The sequence below is a fragment of the Coregonus lavaretus genome (genome assembly GCF_964263955.1).
Source record: "Coregonus lavaretus genome assembly, chromosome: 16".
Lineage (NCBI taxonomy): Eukaryota > Metazoa > Chordata > Actinopteri > Salmoniformes > Salmonidae > Coregonus > Coregonus lavaretus.
In genome coordinates, this window is record NC_140003.1 from 31,634,332 (window position 1) to 31,653,156 (window position 18,825).

At 41.7% G+C, this 18,825-nt stretch overlaps 3 protein-coding genes across 3 annotated transcripts in view; 1 reads left to right on the forward strand and 2 right to left on the reverse strand.

Annotated features, from left to right (window-relative positions):
• The window catches only part of LOC311143910 (high-affinity choline transporter 1-like), a gene marked incomplete at both ends in the record, with an annotated part of 505,918 nt that overhangs the window by 477,330 nt on the left and 9,763 nt on the right, over positions 1 to 18,825 (reverse strand). The window lies entirely within an intron of this gene.
• Positions 1 to 18,825, reverse strand: part of LOC311143790 (ephrin type-A receptor 6-like) — a gene marked incomplete at both ends in the record, with an annotated part of 549,016 nt that overhangs the window by 439,744 nt on the left and 90,447 nt on the right. The gene's annotated exons all lie outside the window — the stretch shown is intronic.
• Positions 7,345 to 9,889, forward strand: LOC311143911 (syntaxin-19-like). The gene is made up of 4 exons (XM_084179787.1): positions 7,345 to 7,585; positions 7,790 to 8,026; positions 8,243 to 8,455; positions 8,648 to 9,889. The coding sequence occupies exons 1-4, from the start codon at positions 7,355 to 7,357 to the stop codon at positions 8,879 to 8,881; spliced, it is 915 nt and encodes a 304-aa protein (XP_084035913.1). The 5' UTR covers positions 7,345 to 7,354; the 3' UTR covers positions 8,882 to 9,889.

The window sequence follows — 18,825 nt, forward strand, 5'->3', positions numbered from 1 at the left end:
TTGATGGAAGTTACAATCTATCTGTAATATTAAATCTGATCTACATTCTTTGGGTATGGTAGTAAGTGCCAGGCGCACCGGTTTGAGTGTGTCAAGAACTGCAACGCTGCTGGGTTTTTTGTGCTCAACAGTTTCCCGTGTGTATCAAGAATTATTCACCACCCAAAGGACATCCAGCCAACTTGACACAACTGTGGGAAGCATTGCAGTCAACATGTGCCAGCACCCCTGTGGAACACTTTCAACACCTTGTAGAGTCCATGCCCCAACGAATTGAGGCTGTTTTGAGGACAAAAGGGTGTGTGGCTCAATATGTTCCTAATGTTTTGTACACTCAGTGTACATGTAAGGTGTATGGGTCAGTGCCACAGTAAGCTACCTGGTTCTGCAGGTGAAGAGTCAGGTGGACTCTGAGGGAGCAGGTCTACTCGGGCCAGAGCTGTATAACATTTCCTGTAGGCTACTATACTGTAGAGATGCAACACTCTACACTGGAGACCAATTTAGACCTAGGACACCAGGTGTGTGCACTCACTGGGCAATCAGCCACATTAAAGGGACATTTAAAAAATCTTCAACTTTATATTCATCAGGAAGATAAGTGTTTCCAATGACATCATCGGTGTGCATAGTGTTATTTTAACCAATTATGAGTAGGCGTTGCCTACTAATTGCCTACTAATTGATTGATGATGTCATTGGAAACACTTATTTTCCTCTATCTTTTTAATTACAACATTTTCACATATGTTGATGTTGGGGTGGTGCTGGAGATAATGAATATGAAGTTTAAAATTGTTTTAATGTCCCTTTAACTGTTCAATAAAGTGCCAGGGAGAACCACTAACCAGCAGGACTGCAGGTGACCCTCTAGGACTGCAGCCTCTGATGATTGCAGCTTTGCACCTCTGATCTGAGCTATGTCATTAGAGCAGGAAATAACTTTGTGTCTACAGTTACAGTACTGCTCTGTAGGAGCCATAAAGGGAGAACTCGCTGATGTAGTCCATGGGCAATAGATACCATTGGTACCTCAGGGTGGTTACAGCCACAAGCTATGTCTATGACATTCTGGTGAACTGCAGTAATTAAGAATAACCTCCTTAATCTGTCAGTAGAGGGCGATGTGCTCCAGGTTGACTGTAAACTAAGTACTCTGGTTAACAGTACTCTAGCATAGGCAACTTCAGTTCTACTTTAACTTATAACAATCTATAAAACACAACATTAAAATGGCAGAGAGTCTTTATTGCCAGTTTGACCTGTAGTGAGTGAGTTGGCTGGTCTATCCTGATGTTGGTTTAGACTGGAGGGAGACTGATGTGACTGAGGTGACTGGGTCCATCATAGAATTCACTACATAGGGCTGACAGTCTGGCACACTGTTTTACAGATGACTCACTTCTCTGGAGAAACAGACATGGTACACGTTCACTTCCAGTACATCATGATTAACTGCTGATTTGTTTGATAAAGATCTGCAGTTGATGCCATTTCCTAAAGATGTTTATCACTTTCATTTTCCACCAGCTGATTAGACACTACTGGGAGCTCACTTCTTCATCCATGCTGTGTGTGTATAAACAGCGTTTAGTGTACTTTACCTGCTCTCCTCCCAGTGGAAGAGGGGAGACTCACTTACCTAAGCTTGGGGTTTGGGTTGATAGGGGGCAGGGTTTGGACCTGGGCCGGCGGTTGAAGTGGAGGGAGTTGGGGTTGGCTCTGGGTCTAGGCCGTGATGGGCTGTCTTCACAAGGAGGTATTCTGTTGACAGTGGGTCGAATGGGCTTCCTCTTCAGCCGAATTCTCTACATATTTTTTCCGATATGATCTCATTTTTTCATCCTGTTTCACTTCTTTCCTTTACTTCTCTTTCTCCATCAGTCTCTCCTCCTACTTGCACACAGACATGCAAAATATTGGAGTTACACAGACAGGGAACACACCATAACTCTGACTATAATACCGGACAGGGGAAAATCTCCCCAGACTGACAGATAGACTCTCTATAATGGATTGATGCGAGTATTCCCAGGGTTACAATGTTTGTTTGAATAAGAGTTGGGAGAGTCTTGGGGGAGTTGATGTGTCTTTGGCCTTTAGGCCTTTGGTCCTGGGTTCAGGAGAGGCAGTCAATGATGTGCTGTTAGGCAGTGTTGGACCGTGTCCAAAAACAACTCATAGCCCCGATACCCCATTTGCACTTATTGAGATCTGAATGGATTTTGATAGGTGTATGCAAGCCTATTCAAGTACAAAGGGGACCAAGTAACTACCATGTTGTTTACACCAATCAAATCTTTTCAGAAATGAAGTGTTTTTTCCGAACAGCGCCGGAGTGTGAGTCTGCAGTGGAAACATTAGCATTACCCTCTTCATTAGCTCATTTCACCGGGCCATCTCTCTAACTTCACTATTGACCTCTCTGATGTAATAAGCTGTCTGTAAGTTCATCATCCTTGCCCTCTCCCTGGCCTCTCTTCTCTCTCTCCCCTCTCTCCTCCTCTTCCCTCTACGCTTCACCCCTGCAGAACTAAACACAACATATTTTCTCTGGGTACATTGACTCCCACGCAGGGCTAAAGAGACATTCTTAAAGAGACATCATTTTCAAGGCCCTGAAAACAGATACTATTGATGTGACATTGACTCAGTCTGTTCTCTGTTGTTGACATTCTCCACAGTGAGTGGTATCAAATCAGGCATTCTGAGGGGCATTTAATTACAACAGGCATGCTGAGAGCAAGCAGCAGCTTATATCACTGTGTAGAACACCAGCAGGGACCATGATGGTGCCTTGTGAACAAACCAAGCATTTAAAATTGCACAAACGTTCATTAGAGTGCATTATGCAGTGTTCCATCAACCTCTTTTTGCTCCTCAACTTTCAGTCTCTCTCCCTCCCTTTCTCTCTCTCTCCTCCCCCCTCACCTCTTTCTCCAGGCATGCTATCTCTTCTATCTCTTATGTGCTGTATCAGTCTGCACGCGCTCATTAAGAGCCTTATAATCATTGGAGATGTAGTCCAGTAGCCATTCTACTCCCTCTCTGATGGACCTATCCAACGTCTTCCCTGAGCCAAGTACAGCCGAGGAAGAACTTCTACAAGAACAACACAAAGGCATGTTCCTGTTACACAAATTCTTAACAGGGTCGTATTCATTACGCCAATTCTGTTGCAAAACGTTTCTTAAACAGAAGCAAACAGAAAGAAGTGGTGAGGGACCTACACCCTATAGAAAATAAGGTGCAATCTAGAACCTAAAAGGGTTATCTCCATAGGATATTGGGTTCCATGTAGAACTCTTTCCACAGAGTGCACCTGAATTTGTCCAATGGAAACTCTTGTTTTAGTTGCAAAACTTTCTGTTTTGCAACCGTATGGACTAATGATTACACCCCAGGCCTTTAGCCTTTAGCAAGATATGCTATGCTATGAGACACTTACTATGAAGCAGCGACATTGGTGTTTGTTGACCAGTGTCTCCAGAGAGAGACGGTGTATCAGCTCCACCTCTGCCAGAGCCCCGGACAGGTTCTGCTTGTTGGCAAGCCTAGGACAGAGAGACAGGGGACAGGTAAAGAAATGCAGGTAGCGGTTGTGAGACATTATTCACTCTCTCTGTAAGTGCTGACACAGATGAATATGGCACACTTGACAACACACCTGTCACAACACAAAACGGTTTACTTTGTTGTCAAAACACCTACACATTAGGAATGAATCATTCAGCCAGTTAAAATTGAATAATGCACCTGTTTATTATCCGCTGGTTACTATAATTCAGTTGTATTTCGTCTTACTGTTGGTTGACATTTAGTCCTCCACCCTGTGCTTTTATGAAACACATACAGTAGGCCTTTGTCAGGTCAAAAATGTTGGCCACCATTTTATTTTAGGTCACCCTCTCTCTGATGTCAACTTTTCAACACTCCTCAAAATGCCATTCTGAGGGTGTAGAGTAAGACTATGTCCCTTCCCTCCTAAAATGTTCCTGGAATTCTTGGCCTTGCCAGAAACAATCTGCCAGCCATGCTCAGTAGAGCCGCTGGAGCCTGAGAAACACAATAGGGCCAGACCAGTGGCTTAGCTAACAGGCTGCACCATAGGCTCCACACATAATGTCATGTATAGAGCTAAAACAACTCTTCTACATCATTGCTGTTCTACACAATACAGATCTATTTGTTCTGTGACGTTGCTCCCTGTTGTTTGAGCAGCCCCTGGGACAGAGTAGTTGGGGCAGAGTTCTCCGCATCTGTTCTCCCTTTTCCCACTGGCCACAGAGAGTTCTCCCTGAGAGAGAAGGGGTGTGGCCAGACTGGCAGAACCAGATTTGCTGGGAAGTGAAGTTGTTCCTCTGTTATAGCAGTTTATTGACTAACTGTTAACATATAGGAAAACTAACAGAACACACACACACGTGTCCTACAGCTAACAGGAGTGGAGGGCTCAATAGATTCCCTGAGGATACCGTTCAGAAGGACGGGATATGCATTTGGATAACTTCATGGATACTTTATGTGAAGTGAGAATAATCCATTCTCCATGGCTTGGCTCAATTGGCAGTTACATTCCTGGTCAAACATAAAGGGCAGACTCTAAGCCTCACGGATTACTTACTACAACAAGGTAAATAGCAGAACTCATGCCTGCCTGACTTCAGGATACTTGGTGTAAGTGTTAGAATATGTTTCTTAAGTGTATACTATTCTTATCTCAGATGAAATTCAAGGTTCTTAAGACCAAAAATTGATTAAAAAAAAAAAAGTTGTCTTTACAATAATATCATGTGTAAAAGAGGAAAGCATTTGTTCTCTTCCACCCCAGCAGAACACTTGCATTATGGTGACAAATGTCAACAGGCAGTTCCCCATAAACTCTGTGACAGGTGAACAGATGGAAAGTTGGAAAGCAGTCAGAGAACAGAACAAACCATAACAACATTCAGACACAGACTAAGTTGGACTGAGTGTGTTTTCAGGCTAAATCTCGCATTGCTCTAGAATCGGTTGAGTAATGTCTGAATAATAGAGTTACAATGACCAGAACGGACAAAGCGCCGGGTTAGTCCATGGGAGGTAAACTCAATGACTGTGGTCCATCGACCATGAAAAGTTGACATTGATGGGAATCTGTGTTCTAGTATTTGTAATTCCATGGTTGGGTTTCAATCTGATCTCCAGCCTAAAGAAGGTCAGAGGTCTGTAGTGTTAGAACATGAAGGAGGCCTCACACTTCAGTACTGCACACAAACACACACACACACAAACACACACCCACACTAGTGGTGTGCAGGTCAGCTGTTTGTTCACTCGCACCTACCCACAATTGCTAATAACCCATCTGCAACCGCCCAACTATATGTGATAAAGTGAAAATCTGAGGCCCGCACCCAACCCTAACCTGCTAATATACATATATAAAAAAAACATAGACGATTTTCTGTGCAAAATTTCCAAATGACATCAGTTTGACCGGTTGTAAGGAAATAGAAAGCTGTGAAAACAATCCAACATGTTTCTGATAAGATTTCAGTTCGGCTTGGATTCATATTTTATTTGGTTGAAATACTATCAGCTTTCATGATGCCGATAAAGATAGCACCTCTACAGACGGTATCTAACTGCACATTCGCATTCTCTCAAGATGCTGAAAGAAATAAATAATATTTTATTTTATCATAATTTAGCCTACATTTGGTGTATCATTTTACTGAAAGAAATGCTTAATTCTGCAGGAGTTAATATTAAGGCTATGTGAGAGGTTATAGACCTACAGTCGGTGTCCAGATTTCAGTTTCCATTTAACCCATCTGAACAGTAGGCTACAGTTCCCTTGACGTGCCATAGGCCTATTTGAAGTCCCGTCTTGTGACTGTCGAATTTGTATAGCGCCTCACAATCATCCTCTTTTACCACTTCACCAAATCTTTCCCAAACATTACTTTTCTGGCCCCTCCCTTCTCTTTATTTTCAACTCTCCATTTCGCAGCTTTTCTCTTATTGAATTAAACTCCCACATTGTCCTTTTCCCCTCTGTGGATCGAAGTTAAGTTTTCTGTCTGTTCCCAGAAGTATTTGGCGATTGGCATGTAGGCTATTTGGCGTGTGTTAGCCCTAGAATTTTGGCTTACGTGCTAATGCCATATACCTTAAAATAATGAAAGAAAAACCTCAATGTAGTTTATGAGTCAACCCCCATCACTAACACACACACACACAGACACAACAGGTTTTTTGTGGGCTTTCCTGTTTGAAATCCATCTGGTAATTGGATAGTCTGTCTTTTACAATGCTCTATTTAATTAAAAATACACATTCTGTTCACTCCACCCTTCCTAACAGTTAAAGTCCTCCAAAATATCCAGACACTGCAGGGGAAATACTGTATATATATACTTCAGAATAAGCTTATGAAACCTTCAAACTGTTGTTTATTCTGTTTTGCTGTCGGCTAAACCAGATTTGTCCGCTAAAGGCCACAGATACCACAGTATGGAATACAGTCAGACTAACCGAATCTTAAGTGCAATGTTGACAAGCTCTGTGTGTGTGTGTGTGTGTGTGTGTGTGTTTGTATGTGTGTGTTTGTATGTGTGTGTTTGTATGTGTGTGTGTTTGTGTGTTTGTGTGTGTGTGTGTGTGTGTCTATTAGAAGTTCCCTTCTCTGAGAGCTATCATCATATTGATATGTCAGGGAGAGATACTGGTGAAGGGAAATGCCTCACTGCAAAAACACAAACAAGATAACTTCTCATGGGAAGCAAAGCTGAAGTAGATTCACTGGTGCTGCACATAAACATTGTGCTAACGCATCTCTCTCTGCCATTCTCAGCCACAAACACTACTTGTAGCTCAGTGGACCAAAGTGCTTAGGGAATTTCTCAGGAATGTTGACCTTGTCTACGTATTCATTTTTGAAGAGCTTGTGATGCCAGATTCATTATAGAAAAGCTTGTGATGCTATAAAGAAACAAAGTGAAGAGAGACTTGATTCCAGTTCAAAGTGGACACACAAAAGTACATATTTACCTCATAAGACCTTGAGTTCCTCATTGTAATGATGATTAATTGGGATGAACAAGACAGGAAAGTTCACCTGGTAAACTCAAGTGTTGACTGAAACAGCTTTGTTTAACACAGTGTTACCAACAATAGTTGGAGACACCATATACTGTACATTGTCAACCAAAACCATATGTTCCTTACTACAGTTAAACAACATCAGACCCTGTCCTCTGGAGCGAGGTCCACCAAGAGGCTCTGTTCTGTGGAGATAACTTCACCAAGGGGCCTCAACTGACAGGCTCTGTGGTCCTTCTGAGTGAGCTCCACCGGGAGGTCTCTGACCATGAAGGACCGCCTGGGGGAGCTGCGTCAGAGGGCCCAGGGTTTTCTGGATGCGAGCAGTGAGGCAGATGAGACCTCATTCCCTGAGGAAGATGCTGACCCAGATGCCCCGTTGGGGGTTAGGGTCGCCACCCCGCAGGAGGCTGTGGTGTTCGAGGAAGAACCGGTCCTGGACAACTTCCTGTCCGAGGCTCAGCATATCCGCGGTGACATCACTGAGCTGGAAATGGAGGTGAATAAGCTCACATATTCCTCCTAGGAGTGGGCGTAATTATATACACAGGTCAATCTGCAAAGCATGCACCTTGGTTGGACTACAACTGTACGTACAATTGTCCATGAGAATAATGTTGTGAATTCGGGAGGTGGAAGGATGCTCTATAAATCCTTGTTGTTCATTTAAAGTTTGACTGAATCCTCTTCTCCTTCTCCCCAGGTGAAGAAGTTTAGCCAGCAACAAAGAACCCTGGTGGCGACCATGCGTCGTTTCAGTGTGATGAAGAAGGACAGTGGTGTGACGAGGGACATCAAGCAGCAAGCAGAGAGCATCCATAGACGGCTGGACGCCCTCTCCAAGAAGGCACAGAGTTTAGAAGACCTGCAGGGACCGGCTACAGCTGCTACACGCATTCAACGCTCCCAACACGCAGCGCTACTAAGACAATTCCAACAGGTCACTCTCCAATAGTTATTATAACCTTTTATTTCAATGGTGTTTTCTGATGTTTTTCTGACAACACTTGATGAACATCAGCAAAAAATATATATTGTTAGGTTTAGTTTGCACATTGTAGCCTTTTTTAATATCTGCTAGTGCTAGCTAGGCTAACAGTAAATAGAAATGGCTGTTTCTCGTCTAAAGTACTTTTTCATCTTTTACCACTCCTAGGTGATGCGTTTGTATAACGACTCCATCCTCAGTAAACAGGAGCGTTGTAAAAACTTCATCATCCGCCAGCTGGAGGTGTCTGGTCACGACGTCACCGAGGAGGGAGTAGATGAAATGGTTGCCACAGGGAAGTGGGAGGTGTTTAACCAGAACCTCCTCAACGACGAACGAATCACACGCTCTCAGCTGTCCGAGATCGAGCAGAGACACAAGGTAAGCGTAAGGTTTGATGTATAAGAAAATGCAAGACTATGTTCTTGAAGGTAAAGTTAAGACTCTCAGTAGGCCTTGTATGTCTGTGACCGACAAACACTAATGTCGCATGTAATTTAGACCAGTTTCACTGTCCGTTCAGACAAATCCTTGACTAATGTTCCGTCTTCATCCTTCGTGCAACCGCTATAGGAGCTACTGAATCTGGAGAGTAACATGAAGGAGCTGAGAGATCTGTTCATGGATATCTTTATGTTGGTGGAGGAGCAAGGAAGCTACATAGACAACATTCAGACCAGCGTAGAGAAGACACAGGACTACGTCACCGTCACTAACGAGAAGTTTAAAATGGCCGCCAAGTACAAGAAGAAGAACCCTCTAAGGAGGCTGTGCTGCTGTTGCTGCCCCTGGAGGTGCTGCACATAGAGAAGGGACAAGTCCCCTGGACACTGGAGATACCCCTGGAGGTTTTTCAGATGGGGAGGGGAAGAGCTCTGGTGTGGAGAGTCTACAGGTATGGGAGGGAAAGACTCTAGGGTGGCATGGCAGAACAGTGTTCAGAGAAGATTATAAGAATCATGAATGCAAAAATCAGCCCATTACAGTGGTCAGAAATCATCCAGGAACAATAAGATTCTAAGAGGCTGTGCAGTTGAAGCAGAGTGGGAGTCAGTGTCTCCCCTTCTGATGGACTACTGTAACTCAAGACATAATTCACTTTCAGAATAAGCAAGACTGTTTAACTGCACAGAAGTATTCACAATGTGGAAACAGATTGAATTTTACTTTCATTAATCGTTGCAAGTATTTATTTTAAGTACTAGTTTTTGTATTTACTCAAACTTTGTGTGTATGTACAATACATATGAATGTATTTACCTGAGAGTTTCACTTCAAATCAGGCAGGCTCAATGAGAAATGGGTTCTATTTCAAGATTTCACTGTGAATTAAGACATTTCACGTTGGTTTGCTTTTGTACTTCCTAATGATAACTTTTATTTTGTTAAGGCCAGTTGCCATTTCAGAAGCTCTAACACAGCTGAACAGGAACTAGGATTTAGCTAGGTAGCCATACTGGGATTTGTATTTGTATTTGTATTTATTATGGATCCCCATTAGCTGCTGCCAAGGCAGCAGCTACTCTTCCTGTGGTCCAGCAAAAATTAAGGCAGTAATATACATTATAACACAATTGAGATATGGCCTGAGGTAGCTGTTCCATATTCAACAATATAGAGCCTCCAAAGGTTTCAACAATTTATAAGCTTCCTGACTGTTCAAATTCCAAAGAGAGGTTACCCACAGGTCTACATATGCCTGCTTATCCACTTTCCATCACAATCCCCTAAAAACCATCTGGAGTACGTTCAACTGTTTCGGTGTAGCAACCCTGCCACTGAGTGGTCACTGAAATAAGTGCAGTGGAAAGCAGACATTTGGTCCACAGCTGTATGTTGTGTTTCAAACAGTACTGTAAAAATAACATTATCCCTGCCTGAAATACTCACAGAAGGACAGGCTTGTTAGCGATGTGGGGGTGTTGTAGGACCCCCCCCCCCCTCCCTCTCTTACCCCCGCAAACACAGCTCAGCCACAGACACACCATCCGCAGGGGCCTGGTCACAGGTTTACTGAGGGAAAAATCTGAAAAACATTCAATAATACTCTTTAGGATCACAACAGTGCATTTAAGATTCATGACTCATATAACTGTTACATGTCAAACTTATATTGAAGTTACTGTCTGTCTGTGTGTATCAGTGATCAGTCAGTCTGTGAAGCTGTAAGAGGTTCTCCCATAACGGTCTGAGGAACATCAAAGTGTGTCTGAGTACAACCAGCTGTGGTCAGTCCAGAGATCTGTCATTATTTTACTGTGTGGTTTTATAAGGCCATCAACATCAGACCAGGGGTAACAGGACCTGCAGCGTGTTGTGTGTTACAGCCTGTGCTAAATCACACAGGTCACACTGGTAGCAGGTCAGGACCTACAAGCCCAGATCCCAAGAGCTGTGGTAGACTGAGGCAGACGACACAGTCTCTATTCACAGCTTTTAAAAGGATAGATCCCCCCAATATCAAATAATGAAGTTTTCATATTTGTCAGACTTTAATTATTGGGTGAAGTACCTCAACTGTAAGTCTATGCCTATGGGAGAGTAAAGTTGATGTTACTGTATGAGAGAGAAGCTCGCCTCCCTGTAGACCTCTGATTATAGTGGTCTTCCCAGCATTGTCCAGACTCACCACCACCACAGTCACTTTTCTGCTGAACACAGATCAATAACACTATGGAAGAGAAGTTTATAGTACACGGGTAGACAGCAGAGGTAGACCAATGTGTCACCTCTACTTACATTACAGGCTCTCTGCACCAGTTACAACAGAGCATCCTGACTAAATATCTCACAACTAGCTATTGTAGTTAAACTGGGGGAAGTTGCTCAGTTAATGAGACAGATAGACTGTAATGGGGGTCATTGTGCCTATGCAATTCTACAGGGCATGTTGTGGTATATTTTTAGAACTGAGGAGTTGTTTTGGTGTTCTAGAATGTGACGTGTCACTCCCAAGGAACCAAAAATGTTTCAAAGAGATGCTGAAAGAGGTTGCTATTGTCTCTTCTCTCTGTCCTTTATTTTCCCCATATTTGTATCACCTTCTCAAATCACTGTCCTCTTACCCTGTCTCAGCTGTGTTAGGGTACAGAGGGAGAATTCAACAACAGGTGGCGCTGCTGTCAAATAATTGTGAAAAGTGGAGAGAAGCAAGAAATGACAACTACCATGGTCAAAGAAGCATTACTCTCTTGTTTCTATTTTGAGTTTGAATGATGATCTACCTATTGAAATCACATGAGATTAATAGCTTTCAGTCATGACAAATTTGATCACAAGCCGGTTCCATGTTGCTGCTTCATAACAACTCAATTTGATCATTTTGTGTTCTCATGGCTTGGCAGAGAAACACCTCACCATGAACACTAGAGATATTAACACTGACATCTGTTAATAAAACATGTCTCTGTGGAGGCCTTCTTCAGTGACCTGGCCGGGGTTTGGGGTGGTTTGAGGGTACAGGGAGCCACCTACAGGTTAATCCTGTCTTTAATGAGAGAGAAACGCACAGACACACCACTGGGCCTCTGCATTCATCAGATCAGATAGACAACACTGACAGCAGCAGAACATGAGATTCATCCAGCCCTCCCACTGTGAAGGTAGAATCTATTGACTGTGCTGTGTGGCAGAAATGTAAAACTGTTCTACATAAGCCCGACCATCCCACTTTTATCACTAATTCATTAACAGTATTATTTAGCATATAACGACATCAATACCAGATGCATTTGTTTCCATCAGCTATACCTCAGAGTCAGAGATACAGCAATTTGTCATACGCAAAATTCACTTTCCATCTGTATGATATTTTTGTACTCTGTGTAAGAGTTTGCAAGCAATTGAAAGTCATTAAAATGATTGTATTGTCCTTATTATCCAATCCAAGAACAATAACAGATCATCTAATCCAGTCTCCCTGATATACTGTACTCTACACTATCATCTAATTCAACACAAAGTGATTACTGGTCACTCTGGCTGTATAATGCTATTTACTCTGCTAACTCTACAGAGCCAAGCTGTAGTCATACGGATGGCGGAATGCTTTCAGCACACATTCTGCTAACACAGTCAAAATGGAAACGTTGTAAATTGTGTTTACTATGTAGGTCAAGACTCTCGCTGTTAAAAAAGGTAATCCTTTTTCATGTCTGTGTGTGTGTCCTTTCATTTATCTCTCTATCTGTCAATCCACCCATCCTTCTACATGTCTGCTCATCCGTCTGTGCTTTCTGAAATGTAAAATCTTCCAAATGGTTCTATATAATCACTCCTGAATGCTGAGAAATGTTATTTTTCAGCCTCATTTTAGATTAAATAGATTGTGGATAGAATGGAGACTCAAATTAAAAGGCAGAAATGTGCCACAGTTAGGGACAAATTATAGCTCACATTATAGCATTAAAAGTATTAATATTACATTCCCGTCAACGCTTTCACATCATTGTCAAAAATGCTCAGTAGTTCAAATGGCCAGCAATCAAAGCTGTCATGTGATAATGGAGTGGAGTACTTCACCCTCTTCCTAAAGTCACCTCTGATCCAATAAACCTCCTAAAACTCTGCCATTCTCTCATTAGAGCGAGAATGTTCTCAGAGAGCTTGGACGCCTGGCCACTGTGTGTGTGTGTGTGTGTGTGTGTGTGTGTGTGTGTGTGTGTGTGTGTGTGTGTGTGTGTGTGTGTGTGTGTGTGTGTGTGTGTGTGTGTGTGTGTGTGTGTGTGTGTGTGTGTGCGTGTGCTTGTGCGTGTGCGTGTGGATCATCACTGAGGCGTGTTGTACCTGACGGGACCAAAAGTTTTCCCAGCCACAGGAAGCAAGCAAACACACACACACACACGCCCCGTGGTGTGATTGTCCCAGTGTGAATGTGTGATTTACAGGACTATATGACAGCCTCTCTGTGAACCGAGGCAGGTTGGAAGGCTTCTACATCTGAATCTGCACAATTATTTATTTACTATTGCTGCTCATTAGGGGAGTGATGCTCAGGGCTGGACAGGAGGAGAGGATATATGGTGTGACTACAGGATGTCTGAATGACAGACATTGGGAAAAAGAGAGACAGGGCGAGAGTGCGAGAGAGATATGACTCACTAGTTTCATATGTGTGATTATTTCCCCAGTCTCAGAATAAAGAAGGGTTTCTCAGAGTGCAAATAGAGGACAAATAGTTGTTTAAATAGTTGTTTACAGTTTAGAGTATAGTGAGGAATCCAAAGATGTTTGCAATAATACTGTGAATGTATCGCTTATTGTCAATAAAATATTATATAATTTTAATATTTTATTGATCAACATGATCAATAAATCTATTCAACATGTATTATATTTTCTCTGTTTGTGTCTATTTTATGTAAATGTCACCAAGTGGTGATTTTTTTTTCAAAAGCCCTAATCAGATTTGAGGAATTGGGCTGGGGGCAGGATGAAGGGCAATGGGTGGAAATTATTTTCCACTATCTTCAGGCAAGTGAAATCTCGAGCGGCCAGACGCCACTTCACAAACAGTATAACGTTACACTGCATTGAACCAGTCTAAGATATAGTTATGCTGTATATATTAAAATCCTTGAGTCTATTGACGCACCGGTGAGTTAATCTAAGTAACATAATAAAAACATCTCCATCACAATGTGTTCATTTTTGCATGGGCTGCATCTCAATCCACCGCATCCGCCTATGTCAGCTTTCCGCATCAGCGGTGGAAGGAGGCAGAGCTACAGCAGTGTTTGTCAGACCATGAGACATCCCAAAATTCGGTCTTCTCACGAAAACGTCTGCAGCGTCGAGCTCCACGGGACTCGTCTGAAGTCGGTACCGCCAATGTGCCAACTTCTGTCTGTAGCAGAAGTTGGCAGGGGGAGATTCTAACAAACACGATGGTGCTCTCCGTTTTGCTCTACGACATCCACAAGTGTCACGGGACTTGTTTGAAGGTAACCGGTACAGGTAAAAAATAAATTATTGGAAGTATGGAGGTAGTTTTGTGGCAACAAAAAAAACTGGTTAAATATGTGTCCAAAAGACACAAATATTTCCTGAGCTTTCTTAGATCTCCTAAATTTAGGAAAGACATTTCAAAAGCTTATTTCTTATCATTTATTTTTGGACTGTCTGTTTTGCCATTTATGAATGTGTTATTCAATGCATTTCTATGGGCTATAGTAGTAAAGGCCAAATGCAATATTTTTTCGAATAATTATTTTATACCAACAGGGCTCCTAAAATTCCAAATCAAATAGCTAAATGATCCAGGGTTTGACCATCTTAAAACAATTCCATATGTTAGCAATGGCTTAGACTTTTAGAGGTTAAATACTTATTGTACCTGTCCAGAGCATCCAGTTTCCCTAGTAGCTAGCTAAATTGTCATACTATAGCTTTTGTTTTGGCCGCGTTGGCTACAGTGTACTAGTTGGCTAGCTAACTGCTAGCACGTGTTACAGAGAGTGTCCACTGATCTGCGTTGAACACGATAGGGGTGATAAAGCCATTAATTTTCAATGGAGGGAAGTGAAGTGGACTGGGGGACCGTTGGCCGATGCGAGTATGGAGAGTAAACAGGGCGGGACCTCAATTGGGGAGAGCTGAGCTATATGCAAATACTCTGCGATATCGTGGCGCGCTTGACCAATCAAAGCTCACTATAGCTTTCATCCCTACTGGATTGGCTGTTGATACCTAGCACTATCTAGCTTGCTAGCTAGCTTGCTAGTACCCACACGAGGGTGAGGCTAGTGTGGCTATCCATATAGTTAAAGATGCAGTCCAGGATCTTAAGCACTTACAAATTCGTAACATATTGTATGAACTGGAATTCGTAACATATCATACGAATTGGATGACCCAATTGTGCACAATCTGTTTTGGCTTGTGAGAACTACTTTCAAAACTACTGGCTGAAAGTATACAATAGCTCTGAAGCATCACTTTAACACGAGCTGAGAACGACCACGGGTGACTTCACGTTCGCCAACCGGTGGAGACATTGGGCGCGTTCTTCTGCCCAGGCGTTGCTGATGCATGCTAGATCTTACAACGCCTGGATAGCTATTTTATGTATCAGCTAACCACATCATATGTTATGGCAATCTGTTGCCCAACAGCACAGTCGATGATGTAGCACGCAACCGTTGGTTGATGCATGCAACGTCTGAGCAGGGGAATGCGACCATTCACTGAATGCCTCAAGGACTGGTCGCGAGTAAGCATTTGAATTTATCACTATTAGATTTTATTATTCGATGAACTGGTGTGTTAGTTCTCTTTATGGAGGGGTAACATATTCAGTGTTGTGAGGAAGACCAAACTCAACCATTCTACATTTCTATTAAAGCCAAGTTATCTTTTTAATCACTATAGGCCTGCCTAGTACTGACACTAGGCTACGCTGCGGCATGGGTTCTTTGTCTCATCTTATATCTATGAAGATGATCCTCTTTGTGCCAGTCAGTATGTTGAGTGTTTAGTGGAGTAGAGAGAGATAGGCCTGGACTGGCCGCTGAAAATGACTCCTGACACATCACTGCCAACACCACATGCCCCTCACTGAGCCTCAGAATGGATATGGAAAAGACTAATCAGGAATTAATCCAGTTTCATCCATGTGGCAAATATATTCTATTTACAACACATTTTATGACCTTTTATCCAGTTAATGAGATTTCAAATAAATGTGACGTGAACTGCATTTAGATTGCTATTCAGCCTGGGACTGAGCCTGATACATTCCTCCTCATGACAGAATATCTATTACGGGCAAAATGGCTTCATTGAATCGTAAGGTTCTTTGGAGAAGCAATAATAGACAGGTCCTGGTGAGGAGGCAGAGGAGGCAGAGACAGACATTCCATCTCTAGGAAAATTGGCGACAGAGTGAGAGCAGAGAGGAAATATAGCATGAGTGTGAGAGGTTCTGAGAGATGGTTCTGAGCGGAGACAAGGGTCCTGTGCATACTCTCACCAGTGGTGGAAAAAGTAGGGTACCAGGGGGTAGCCCCCCCCCCTCCCCCACCTGTAATTTGCATAAAGACCACAAGATGTCACCAAATTATTTCCCCAACACTTTCCCTGGAAGCCGCAGCTCTTGCTCAACAAAAAAAATGTCCTCTGTGTTCAACCCCCCCTTACCCCACCCCCCCAAAAAATAAAAAAAATATTTTAAAAATAAATACATATTGTAAAGTGGTTATCCCACTGGCTATAAGGTGAATGCACCAATTTCTAAGTCGCTCTGGATAAGAGTGTCTGCTAAATGACGTAAATGTAATGTAAATGTCATCACAACTTTTTGAGATATTTCAACAAAACGATTTTGTGGTAAGTTGATCTAATTTTTTTAAAATGTTGAAGAAGTTGTAGATATATTCGAATGAATATAATTGTTTTTTAAATATACAAGTAGGAAAGCCTTAAGATAAATAATCCACTTGTTTAGAGTGAGAAAATGTAGATAATATTAGAGTAAGTAGTAATATGTTGGATGAGTGTGTTGGGGCAACTCGCCCCCCTACTAGGGGTAACTAGTAGGTAGGTGGCAGGTAGCTTAGTGGGTAAGAGCGTTGTGCCAGTAACCGAAAGGTCGCTGGTTCTAATCCCCGTGCCGACTAGGTGAAAAATCTGTCGATGTGCCCTTAAGCAAGGCACTTAACCCTAATTGCTCCTGTAAGTTGCTCTGGATAAGAGCGTCTGCTAAATGACTAAAATGTAATGTAACTGGGGGCTAGTTACCCCTTTATGAATGTGTGTCTACCTGTCATTTAGACAATGACTATCCCAGTTAGCGCTAGGTTATGCTAACTTGCTAGCTAGCAACTTCACTAGCAGTAAATGCTAGCCCAGCTAGCTAGTTAGCATAAGCTGCTAGGAGTGCTAGCTAGCAACCTTACAACCAGATCGTCTGAGGTAAGATACATTAAAAATCAAATCAAATTGTATTTGATTGCGCCAAATACAACAGGTGTAGACTTTTAAAGTGAAATGCTTACTTACAAGCCCTTAACCAACAATGCAGTTTTAAGAAAAATAAGTGTTAAGTAAAAAATAACAAATAATTAAAGAGCAGCAGTAAAATAACAGTAGCGAGGCTATATACAGGGGGTACCGGTACAGAGTCAATGTGCGGGGGCACAGGTTAGTCGAGGTAATTGAGGTAATATGTACATGTGGGTAGACGTAAAGTGATTATGCATAGATAATAAACAGAGAGTAGCAGCAGCGTAAAAAGAGGGGGTGGGGGGGGGGGGGGGGGTAGATAAAGTAACTTATTGCAGTTGTAAATGTTTCCGCTAGTGACTGATAGCTTTACAGTTAATGTTACTTTATAGCCTTTTAGCTATTTTACAAAGCATTTTATGTCGATATTGCTGGATCGCTAGCTACGTTTTTAAGAGAGAGCTTTTCAATTGCCATCTCTCCCCCTGTTTTCAGTCACAGGTGGGGACTGGATTAGGTGTGAGCAGTGCAGGAGGTGGACTCATGAGTTGACTGGGGATAGCTTTATTTGTGACCAATGTACAAATTAGAATCGTGCAATAGCAGAGCATAAGAGAATTGTCACATCAATGTTACACTGAGTTAATTAGTTAAGTTATTGTTATTAAATGTTATATTCCAATGTTATTTAATGTTATTAGTTATATTTCATTCCAATATTATATTCCAATTTTTTTTTAAAGAATGAATTAAAAACAGCTTTTGCAAACCTTCTGCTCCTGAATGTCATTTTAAAGACCGCTGGGAATTAAAATCTTGCATTATTCAAATAATATTTAGTGCAAGTGTACATAATGGATTGTATGGAAAAGGAACAATAAATAAAGAACAAAGAGTATTACTTACTAAATAATTTCTAAATTAAATGGATTTTAACACACTTGTGTGAAACCCTATGGCATAATCTTCTGCTGGGGTAACCAGTTTTAAAAAATGCCCCTTTTCAAAAAAAAATATTTCATGAAATAACTAAAAAGTGTAAAACTGTAGCCATTTATTTCCCTTTAAGTGTATTGGCCTAAGCATGACCTTCATCCACATAAAAACATTTCTCTCCAAATGTTGCTTTTTTGTCTCAGAATTTGACATTGTTACCTCCTAGTACCCTACCCAATTGTCATACATAAAAGTAAAGATACCTTAATACAAAATGACTCAAGTAAAAGCAAAAGTCACCCAGTAAAATACTACTTGAGTAAAATTCTGAAAGTATTTAGTTTTAAATGTACAGAAGTATCAAAAGTAAATGTAATTGCTAAAATATACTTAAGTATCAAAAGCTTAAGTAAAAGTATAAATCATTTCAAATTCCTTATATTAAGCAAACCAGACGGCACAATTTTCTTGTTTTTTACATTTACGGATAGACAGGCACTCTCCAACACTCAGACATAATTTACAAACAAGCATTTGTGTTTAGTGAGCCTGCCAGATCAGAGGTAGTAGGGATGACCAAGGATGTTCTCTTGATAAGTGCTTGAATTGGACAATGTTCATGTCCTGCTAAGCATTCAAAATGTAGCAAGTAATTTTGGTTGTCAGGGAAAATGTATGGAGTAAAAAGTACATTATTTTCTTTAGGAATGTAGTGAAGTAAAAGTAAAAGTTGTCCAAAATATAAATACTAAAGTAAATTACAGATACCCCCCAAAACTACTTAAGTAGTACTTTGAAGTATTTTTACTTAAGTACTTTACACTACTGACTCTCACACACAGTGAGACCCTTTGTGTTTGCTGTGGTGTCGAATA